Genomic DNA, 11546 nt, shown 5'->3' with positions numbered 1-11546 from the left:
AGGAGGAAACCGAAGGCTTTCTGAATTCACTTCAAAGGGCAAAATAATAAAGAGCAGCCACTGGCAGCTTGACCGGGGTGGAGACTTCAGGCCAGAGATGTGCGGAAGCTCTGAGGATGTCCTGTCGCTCAGGCCCAGGCTCTAGCAGTCCCTTCTCTGGCCACTTCAGGGCACAAACCACAGGGTGAACTGCAAGGGGCAGGCTCAGAGGTCACCTGGCCCATGCCTTCAGGGCCGGGTGAGAAAGTAAGTACAGAGAGGTTAAGTCGCTTGTCCAAAGACACACAGCCAGTCCATAGCAGAGCCAGGACTGGAATCCAGGACTCCTGGAGGCTGAGTCAATAATGAGGAACATAGCAGTTGCTCAAGGCAAAGGAAACAGCTAGAGTGAGCAGGAAACCAAATCAGATGCTGAAAACTGGGCAGCAAGACCTATTGGAATCCAAGGAGCTTATTTTCAGGGTAATAACATAATATGAACCATAAGTTCCTGTAAACCTACACTGCGCCAGGCACTTTACTGGATGCTTCCCATTCATTATTTCTTCGTGATGAGGATGGTTATCCCCACCTAACAGATAGAAACACTGAGGCTGGAAGAATATAATTTACTTGCCAAAGACCACATGGATGCCAAAAGGAAATGTCAAAATTCTCCCAAGTGTTTCTACCCTCAAAGCCTGAGTCTTGACTCATACTGATACAGACTTTCATCAAAAGGAGGGCCAAGGAGCTGAATGTCCTCACTTATTTTAAGGTTCCCATGTGTTCAGACCCTAAACTAAAACATCTTCCAGAGAAGGTCTGGATATAAAGTTAAGACAAAAAGTAAAAACTCTCTGAGACAAATAGAGTCATGAATTGAAAGTAGACTGGTTGGGGTTACAAGTGGGTGGTAGAGACGCCTTTGGGATTGGGCTTGGGGTTATATGTGTGTGTTTGCTATGAAGTAAACACCAAGACTCTCTTTGTGTCTTTTTCTGACCTTTAATAAAGAGCCAGAATTCTCCTAGTAGACCAGGACAATGGAATGGGGCCTGTTTTTTCTAAACTTTAGAATCCAAGGATTTATTATAGTTGGTCAGACATTGACACTACACACCGGGGCTCGTTTGAACACTCGACAGGGCTGGATTCCAGAAGGTCTAATTAGTTAAGGAATGTGGGGGAACTCCAAGATTCCTGCCAGTGGCTGGCGCCATGTTAGCTCACTCCCAGAAATCCTACCTATTGCCTTCACAACAAACCTTTGGCTTCTCACTCGCTGGAAGAGAAATAACACAGGCTTTTCAGAGCCATAAGGAAGTTATTTTTCCCTTGTGCTGACTCTGAGGCCAAGGACTAAAGCATTAGCTTTGGAGCTGGGAGGACCTCAGTTCAATTCCCAACCTTGACCTTAACTCTTACTCTGTGGTATAAAGCAATTATTTTACTTTTCCCTTCATCATGTTATTGGATTTGATTAAATGAGGGATATCCAGGGCCACTCCAGAGCGCCATGTGCACTGCCATCTAATGGACATGCACCAAGCTGTACGTGGCAGCCCTGCTAAACCTCTGCCACAGGCGGGGGCATGAAGCCCACCCAACAGCCCTCTTTCCCTAGTCTCCATTCTGTTACAGCTCAGTTCAGGAACTATATATAATTCAGGCACTGTGCGAGGGGCTGGGGCTAGAAAGATAGTTAAGAGAAGGTTCTTGCTGTCCAGATACTTCCATTCTAATAAGAGAGACACAGACAAGTAAACACAGTTGCAGTGAGGTATGAGGCATGCAATATTAGAAATATGTAGAGGAATTGGAAACAGTACAGGGGAGTGAGAAATTAATTGTCTGAGAGGGTTAAGGAAGAATTTCAGAGAAGCTGATATACAAACTAAGTTTTGAAGGATGAATAGGAGTTTCAGCAGTGAAAATGGAAGAGACAGCAAAGGGAAGAGCACATGGAAAGGCACAGAAGCACGAAGTAGAGGGACCTCAGGCCCTTTAAGGAATGTGGCTGCTCACCTGTTATATCCCCAGCATGCCGCAGGAGCCCAGGAATAATGATCAGCTCTGACACCTGTATAAACAGCTCCTCTCTCCGGTTCCTTGCTTGAACCTCCAAGGGTCTCTGACTCCCTTGGCTCAGGTCTTCTGCTCCTAATTCTGGCCTCCAGGCCCCTGGCCCCAGAGACACGTTACGGATATACTTGCCCAACCTTGACCTTCTGGACTCTGTTGGGCATGATCCACTCTGTGATCTGCAACTTGAATGAGAGACGCTCCTCTTTCCATGCTGCCCTGTGGGACCCTAAAGGCCAGGCCAGCCTTCCCAACAGGCACACATACAAAGATCTGCAAGTTGTCTGATCGAGCTAGAATAAAAAATGTAAGTGGGGGAGGGGAGTGGCAGGAGACGCTCTGGAGGTGGGCAAGAGACCAATCTGATTCCTGCTAAAGAGTCTGGACTTTATCCTGCAGACATGGGGAGCCAGCGAAGGGCAAGATGCAGGGGACCGGCAGATTCTGATTTGCCTTCTCTGGGGTTCCTCTGGTGATGACAGGGGGCGTGTACTGGAAGGAAAGAAACTAGGAGCAAGGGAAAAAATAGGCATGAGAGGCTGCTGCAACAGTCCAAGCAAGACCTGAGAAGGAGAGAAAGCCAGGCTTCCCTGCCCCTTGCTGCTGGTACCCTCCATCAGGGCTCCCTGGAGGCAGGGGCAGGACAGACCAGGGGTCCTCTTTATACATCCTTGTGGTTCTATAGCCCTGCATCACAGTTCTGCTTCTCACATTTGGAGGCTGCCTCCTACTCCAACACCATGACAGATCTCCTCCTCTCCTTCCTTCTCCTCCTCCTCCTCCCTCCTCCTCCTCCCTCCCTCTCTCTCTGGCCCACCCTGGAGTGATATGCTTGCCTCCTGCCTCTAGCCCAAGCCTCCCAGCTAGGAGAAAATGGAAAAGTAAACCTGGAAAGCAGCCTGAACTATGAAATCTAACTGAACAACAATCAGCACATGTCCGTGAGAAGCAGGCATGGCACGGAGAAGCCCTGGCCTCGCCGCTTTAAAACAGAAGCCCCTGGGATAAGAAGCCCACCAAGGGCTTGGTCTGAAAACTCTAGGGTGCTCCACAAATATTAACAACAACTTTTGTCACAGATTCCATCACCTTGGAGCCTGGAGGAGGAAATCACTGTGCTCTGCAATGATTCCGCCAGGCAGATGGGAAATAGAGACCCACAGAACAGCACCCCTGGGCCCACGCTCTGGCTTCCCTTGTGACCATCCGCCACCCTCCACTAGCCCAGAACTATCTTCAGTGACTCTCCGCAGGTCACAGCAACCTATTTACAGACATCTAGAATTCCCAGGCACTTTTAGGACAAGGGACTCAGGATATTTCCAAGTGGGCAGCAAGATCTTCTCTAAGAGAAGCCGTTCCTCCCGATCTATTTATGCCGAGGTAAACACTTGCCAAGGAAACAAGGCATGTGGGCATGCGCCGGCCCTGCAGGCCCTCAAGTTGCTGCAAAAGGCAACTGGAAAGTCACATGTCATAACAGTGGAAAGTACATATGCAACTATTCTTAGCCCTGGAATGTATACACTGTCTCCCTGCCCGGCAGTTCTTTCACAAAGCTCTAGAAAACTATGAAAGCGCCTTCAGCATAAACAAATCCAGAACTCTCCCAGGGCAAATCATTTGCCAGCTGAAGGAAAGGCCTGGGTTGATGGTTTCACTCGGAGCTGGAGGTGGGAACCCCCTGGGGGGACGAGCGGGACAAGGCATCCGCCGGAGATCACTGCAGGAAAACAAGGTAAGTACTCTGATGTTTAATTCTGCTGCAGGTAGACTGCCAGATGCCACCCAATAAACCCTGTCCAGCGTACTGTTTGCTCTCTGCTTTCCATTTATCCCATCTTTAAAACAAAACCCAAAAGACTCCGTGAAGTCATGTTTAAAAAAGAAAAAGAAAAAAAAACATTGCAAAGGTCTATTTTCATCCTTCATTTCTTTCTAGTTACCAGACGGCCACGCCCCCGGAATGACATCCCTGGGGATGACTAACACCCGGCAAGATGCTTAGATGAGTTTACTAAATAACAGATATGCTGAGAATCTGAAGAAAGGCTCACAGACTTCTGCAGGTCAACGCACAGACTGTCATCTTGCTTCAAGCTAACATTTCAGCCCCTGAGAATCAAGTAACTTCCAACAACTTGGTTTTTGGGGTTTTTTATTTTTGTTTGTTTTTTCAGATTATCTGAGGATGCTCTATGCCTGTTAGCTTTGGGAGTAATCATAACCAAAAAGACAAGTGTCAGCTGTGAGGTCTGGGGTGTTGGTGGCCTCCCTCTCCAGTTTCGGTAAGCCATATTCTTGGGATACCCACAAGCATCTTGGTGAATGGACATAGATGCTCTAAGTCTTGGAGGAGCCCCAGCTGAACCCTCCAGCACGTGCTCCCTCTTGGGACTTCTCCCTCTCCTGGTAGGATGGACGAGGAGTCACCAGATGGCCTGCTCTTCAAGGACCATGACTTCTCCTCTGCCTTGTTGAGGCAACTCAACAGCTTAAGACAAAATAGGATCCTGACTGATGTGAGCATCTGTGCTGGGGCCTGGGAGGTCCCCTGCCACCGCAACGTGCTGGCCTCTAGCAGCCCCTACTTCAGGGCCATGTTCTGCAGCAACTTCCGGGAGAGCAATGAGGCCAAAGTCCAGCTGAAAGGCATCGACTCCACGACTCTGGACCGGATGATCCTGTACGTGTACACGGGGGAGGTGCACATCACAGCGGAGAATGTTCTGCCCTTGATGGAGGCAGCCTCCATGCTGCAGTACCCCAAGCTGTTCGAGGCCTGCTCCTCCTACCTCCAGGGCCAGCTGACCCCCAGCAACTGCCTGGGCATGATCAGACTCTCTGAAATCTTAAGTTGTGAGACCCTCAAGAAGAAAGCGAGGGAGGTGGCCCTGACCTGTTTCCCAGAGGTGGCCGCATCAGCTGACCTGAAGGAGCTCTGCGCCTTGGAATTGAGAGACTACCTTGGAGATGACGGGCTCTGTGGGGAGGAGGAAAAGGTGTTTGAGGCCCTCATGGTTTGGATCAAGCACGACCTCCAGGCCCGCAAACGATACATGCAGGAACTGTTCAAGCAAGTCAGGCTTCAGTACATCCACCCGGCCTTCTTCCACCACTTCATCGCCAACGACGCCCTCCTTCAGTCCTCGCCCTCATGCCAGACCATCCTGGAGGCAGCCAAGAGGCAGATGTTTTCTTTGTACAGCACCACCAGCGCCCCAGGCCTCCAACCTCCATGGCATGTCCCCCCAAGAAACTCTTACCAAGACTTCCTCATCCTCTTGGGTGGAAGGAAGGACAACCAGCAGACCACCAGGGATGTTCTGCTGTACAACAGACAGACCGACCAATGGCAGAGCCTTGTCAAACTCCCGGCCCGGCTGTATAAGGCCTCAGCTGTCACCTTGCACCGCAGCATCTATGTGCTGGGAGGCATGGCTGTTGGCGCAGGGAAGAGTGTGCCCAGTCACAATGTCTACATCTTCTCCCTGAAACTCAATCAGTGGCGGCTGGGGCAGCCAATGCTGGCGGCCCGCTACTCCCACAGAAGCACTGCCCATAAGAACTTCATCTTCTCCATCGGGGGCATTGCAGAAGGGCAGGAGGTCATGGGCTCCATGGAGAGATACGACAGCATCTGCAATACCTGGGAGAGCGTGGCCAGCATGCCAGTGGGGGTTCTCCACCCTGCAGTCGCTGTGAAAGACCAAAGACTCTACCTTTTTGGGGGAGAGGACATCATGCAGAACCCTGTGCGTCTTATCCAGGTAAATGGCTCGTCCTTCCCATTGTGTAAGTGCGTGAGGGTGTGCCTACACACACACACACATACATATATACACACACATACATATTCACACATGTACACAGATACATACACATACGCACATATACATAGATACATACACACACATGCACACATATACAGTCATGTGTCGCTTAGTAACAGGGATACATTCTAAGAAGTGCACCGTTAGGTGATTTCATCATTTGTGAACATCATAGAGTGTATTTACGCAAACCTAGATGGTATAGCCTACTACGCACCTAGGATATATGGTGCTAATCTTATGGGACCACCATTGTACATGCAGTTTGTCTTTGACCAAAATGTTGTTATCTGGGGCATGACTGTACACACATACACACACATATATACACATACTCACATACATATACACATATAGATACACACATACCTGCATGCACACATACATATATACACATACATATAATACACACAAACACATTTGTCATTTGTGAGGGAAGGAAAAAACAGGAAAAGAGAGAAGGAAGGAAGGAAGTTTAATTTCAGCAAGATTTTGTCCATTTATGAATTCTTTTTGTGTAAGTTTAATACACACAAATGTACAACAGACACAATCCCTGTCCACAAAGACTTTATTTTTATTCAAGGAAAAAATATATATATCTAAAAGTTCAAGCTAGAACACATTGAATGTCAGGTAGTGAAATCCTATAGGAATTTTGCGGATGCTTCTAACCCAAATCAATAAGGCCTTAAAAGAAGATGCGCAAAGCATTAGTCTACAATATGTTACCATGTCCCCTGAAGCCCGACCTCAGCTCAGCTGAATCAGAATCTCTTTGTGTGGGTCCCTGACTTTTACGGTTTACAAAAGTCTCCAGGGGATGCTAAAAAGCACCCAGCTTGGGAACCCCTGCCCTAAATGATAGGTAGATGCTAACTTCACTGACATGCTCTCTGAGAAGTGCTATTAATAAAGACCAAAAATTCAGAATATTAAGTGTTTTCCAACTTTACGCAAATTCTAGTCTCTGCAGTGAGTCTCATGATATAAAAACTTAAATAACGAGCCTATCTTTAAAGATAGTCAAGGAGACCCCTGATATTTGCTTTGTTCCTTTATAGGAGTTATATTGAGTGCCAGCCACAGTGACCCTGGGGACATGGGTGTGACTGGTAAATTGCACTTACCCTCCAGGAGCTTACGAGACAATTGCAATTCAGATGCTGAATAGGGGGTGCTCTAAGAGCACAGGGGGGTGCCCTAAACAGTCTAGAGGGAATCGGGGAAGGTGTGAGGGTTCAGGGAACCTTGGAGGGAATCCTGTGAGGTTGGTTTAAGCTGTCTTGAGCAGAGAGGAAAGAGGAGAGAGAAAGCAGGTGGAGGCAGGTGAGGATAATAAGTAAAAAAGGTGGGAAAATCATAGGGAGGATGAAAGGATATGACAGGGGCAGAGGTGGGGGCAGGAAGCTTCTCTGAGCAGATGACTCTGCCATCTGAACCAGGAGTCAAACTCATCTGTTGAGGGAGGAGTGGTGTTCTTGAGTAAGAGAACAGCTGCTACAAAGGCCCTGAAGCAGAAAGGAGCACAGCCCATTGCCTGTAGGAACTGAAAACATGACGATATAGTTGCAACACAGAGCAAGGGGGAGACAGGTGGTGCACAAAGGTTGGAGGGGGGATTAGTCCCCACAGAATCTCCATTAGCCCCCTTCCCAAGCTGAGCAACCCTTTCCACCCAGACTGCTGCCTCTGAAGCCCCTCCTATAGAACATTTTGGAACATTCTTGAGGGATAGGTGTTTGTGGACGTGAGGCTGATCTGGCAGGGCTTTCTAGACCTTGTCAAGGAATTGAGGTTGTAGCCTGAGAGTAACGGGGTGGGTGAATTAACCCAGTTTGCATTTTTAGAAGTTCCCTCTGGACACCTTGTGAAGAAGAGATTTAGGGCAGCCTGAGTGGACAAAGGGAGGAGAGTTTGGGGACCCTTCCAGAGGTCCAGGCAAGGGAGGATTGTGGCTTGGGCTAAGTAGGTGCCTGTAGACACAGAGAAAAGTGACAAATTCCAATTTAATTCTCTTCTTGTTTTTTTATTGTCTCCCCTTCTTCAGCCTATATTTTTGGCTTCCCTCTGACCATCCAGGCAGATTCTGAGTCTGTTCCAAATTCCACTCATTTGCTTGAGCCCAGAGAGACATGTTCTGCTCCCCTCCAAGCTCAGGCCACATAATACAGATGTAATAAAGTGTTTCTGTGTAAAGCTAGAGCACCTCCCTCTGTTTTAAACTATTTTTCAAAATAAAGTCACCAAATATGCTGATGATTTCACATTGCAAAATTGTTATCGACTTCCTAAGAATAAATACAAAGCTCAAAAAAGCTTTTAAGCTGGCATATCAAGAATGCATAATATAATCAAACAAGACCTTTGCAACGCCAAAAAAAACCCACTAACATGTTAGTGATCCTTTTACACTGAGGTGATGAGAAGAGGAAAAGTATAAAAGTATTAATTTGGAAGCTTTTCTTATCGACTTAGCATTAACTTTGAAATGGAAATTTTACTCATTCAGATATAATTTAAGATGAACGCTTTAGGGTTACTTGATGGGGAGGGTTGGATTTTCAGACATAGGTTCAGAGTTTTCTTCATAGGATGGTTCATCTGCAGGCATACGTTCTTCTAAGAACTATCTTGCAGTGGGGTTACTGTGCAAATTGTGTGTGTACGTGTACCTTTCCACCTGGTCTTCTTTCTACCTCTATTTCTGGATGGCATTAAGCAAATTCTTTACCGTCACAAAGTATCACTTCCTCCACTGGTCAAAGACCATCCTTTGTTATCCTTGCCCCAGCCTCTCAGGGGTATTATGAGGATTGTGAGCAAATGTTTAATCTATTTTTGAAACCATAACCAAAGCTGACAGAGAATAGAAGGCCAGGAGGCAATTACTCACTCAAGGAAAATGCAACCAATGTTTGCTTTTCCTTCAAGGATCCCACTTTCCAAAGAGTATCACCTACAAATTTTCAGATGAAACCGTGAGGCTTGACAGCTGTTGCTCTTGCCCATCTCTAGCACTTGGCCTCCTCTATGACTTAAAGGACAGACACAGACCTCAAGAGGTCTCCAGTCTCAAAAGCCTCCATCAAGAAAGGCCACACCTACATGGCCCCAGGCAGAGTCTTGAATGTGATAGTTAAGAACATGGACTCTGGCCTCAACCAGACCAGTTCTTCCACTCACCCTAGCTGTGTGATCTTGGGCATGTCACTCAACATCTCTGAGCCTCAATAGTCTAATCTGAATAATGGGGAAGTAATGGTATAATTACTTCATAGGATGGTAGTGAAGATCAACCTTGTTACAATGATAAAAAGTAAGGCCTTTAATGTGGTGGCAATTATATTTTATCCAGAAAGAATTTCCAGTGAAGAACACAGCACCATTTTCTTCTGTAAATGAATGTTTTTGTTTCTTCTTTTCCTATATGAAGTCCATCCTATATCACTTGTGCTAAATTTTGCCAGTAATGAACTAATTTACATTTGATATTTGAACTTTAAACAGAGGAAATTAACAGGAGAATATGTTCTAAGAATCATGACTTGCTCTATTTCAGAGCGTGGCCAAGGAGCCCTGCCCCCACCTCGTTGCTCTTTCTTCCTTTTCTTGTGCTTTTTTTTCTACGATTCTAATGAGTTTCAGGCATGAACTGTCCAAAAGCCTTTCTCACTTAGCCCCAAATTTATTCCTGGCTTAAAACCCTTTTGGATACACTGGAACATTTATAAATTTAAACATGAGCCAGAAATAAAAATGATTGACAAATCATTGGTTTTATGAATCCCCAAGTTGTTCCATTTCTCATTACAAGAAAAAAATGTTCCAAGCGACGTAAGCAAACGTATATTACAAATGCGTGACTCTTGGTTCAGTTGATAGAAACAGCCACTGATCTCAAGGGGTCACATAAAGACCAATTTCTAATGATATTCTTCTTTCTGTTAATTATATTTTCCTTATTGATAGTAATATACCTACATTTTAAGAACTGGAAAAAAGTGAAAAGAAAAAAAAATCACTCCTATTTCATCCCATTAATTACTATTTCTATCTTTTTAAAAAATGTATCACTTTAAAACGCAGTGCCGTGATTATATTTCTCCCTCAGGTTTATCACATTTCCAGAAACACGTGGTTCAAAATGGAGACAAGAATGATCAAGAATGTGTGCGCCCCTGCCGTGGTGCTCGGGGAGCGGATTGTCATCGTGGGAGGTGAGTTTGAACAGAGGATCGTGAGGCTGGACACAAACTTGGCATCTCCCATGGAAAAAGGGTCAGTAATAGACCGACGTTGTTCTACAAGACAGTCTTTTTCAAAGCACATCCATCCAACTAGGGGAGTGTGGATGACTTGACAAAGCTCTTTTCCCATCCAGAAGTTTCTCCCTGTCTTTAGCTGCAAACAAGGAATGAAATAATACCTATCTCACAGAGTTGCTGTGATAATAAAATGTGCTCACCTATCTAAACCAGTTAGCACCGTCCCAGACAAATGGCAAATACTCAAAAAAGTTTGCTATTGTTAATAATATTAGCTACTAATGGGTTATCTCTCTGTAATTGCAGTATAGTGTCATGGTAAAGAGGACTGGTTTTGGGGTCACATAGACCTGGGTTCAAATCCTGACTCTACCACTAACTGGCTGTATACTCTCAGGCAAATTATTAATCTCTTTGTGCCTTAGTTTGCTCATCTGTAAAATGGGGTTCCTAAAAGTACCCACCAGATAGAGCTGTTGTGGGGACCCGTTTCTGAGTTCCCAAAGGCTCCTTTGATTGTTGTAGCTCTTGGATGGGCATAGGAGAGAGATGAAAAAGCCAGTGAGGCTAGGACAGCCACTGGAGGCAGGAGGTTGCTCCCAATCTAAGAATGGCTATTGTGCCACCTTAACTTAGGGTTGAAGATTCAGGGGTCAGAGTCAGACAGGTCTGGGTCCACACCCCAGCTCTGCCACATCCTAGACCTTGGGCAGGTTTCTGAAACATTCTGCTCTTGAGTTCAGAGTCCAGCCTCAGTGTTAGGCAATGGCAGAGATCTGACATGTCCCCAGACTGCTGACCTCCAGTCCCAAATGAGCAACGCTCACCTTGTCGATATGCCATTTGCTTTTCAGGTTACACAAGGAGGATTCTTGCTTATGACCCTCAGTCCAACAAATTTGTCAAATGTGCAGACATGAAAGACCGGAGGATGCACCACGGCGCCGCAGTGATGGGGAACAAGCTCTATGTGACGGGCGGGCGGCGGCTGACCACCGACTGCAGCATCGAGGACTCAGCCTCCTTCGACTGCTACGACCCCACGACAGACACCTGGACATCCCAGGGACAGCTGCCTCACAAACTCTTTGACCATGCCTGCCTCACCCTCCAGTGCATACCCACACTTCCCCCTTCCTGTGAGCTCAACAAGAAACCGAAAAGCCAACTGTCTTAGTCAAGATGCTCTTGTTGCAAGAGCGGGAGTCAACTCCACAAAGCTTCACCCTAAAAGGGTGCAGGGAGAGCTCACAGGACTGAAAGTTCCAGGGCCCCGAGGCCTGGAACCAGGCATATTGTTGGCAGAAGTCGCTCTCTCTCTTTCTTTCTCTCTCTCCCTCCCTCCCTCCTTCTCTACCTCATCTCTATTAGGCTTCATTCT

General features: G+C 46.6%; 1 protein-coding gene across 1 annotated transcript; it reads left to right on the top strand.

Moving 5' to 3' along the window:
• Nucleotides 1-4481: 4481 nt before the first annotated feature.
• Nucleotides 4482-11342, top strand: KLHL38 (kelch like family member 38). The gene is made up of 3 exons (XM_058564478.1): nt 4482-5834; nt 10012-10117; nt 11020-11342. The coding sequence occupies exons 1-3, from the start codon at nt 4482-4484 to the stop codon at nt 11340-11342; spliced, it is 1782 nt and encodes a 593-aa protein (XP_058420461.1).
• The last annotated feature ends 204 nt before the right edge of the window (nt 11343-11546 follow it).

This window comes from Diceros bicornis, chromosome 21 (genome assembly GCF_020826845.1).
Source record: "Diceros bicornis minor isolate mBicDic1 chromosome 21, mDicBic1.mat.cur, whole genome shotgun sequence".
Lineage (NCBI taxonomy): Eukaryota > Metazoa > Chordata > Mammalia > Perissodactyla > Rhinocerotidae > Diceros > Diceros bicornis.
This window is presented reverse-complemented; position numbering and strand designations above follow the sequence as displayed.

Coding starts and splice junctions, on each gene's coding strand:
- KLHL38 (XM_058564478.1), top strand. CDS start 4,482: ATGGACGAGGAGTCACCAGATGGCCTGCTCTTCAAGGACCATGACTTC. Junction 5,835..10,011: donor ACCCTGTGCGTCTTATCCAG/GTAAATGGCTCG, acceptor TTTCTCCCTCAG/GTTTATCACATTTCCAGAAA. Junction 10,118..11,019: donor GCGGATTGTCATCGTGGGAG/GTGAGTTTGAAC, acceptor TTTGCTTTTCAG/GTTACACAAGGAGGATTCTT.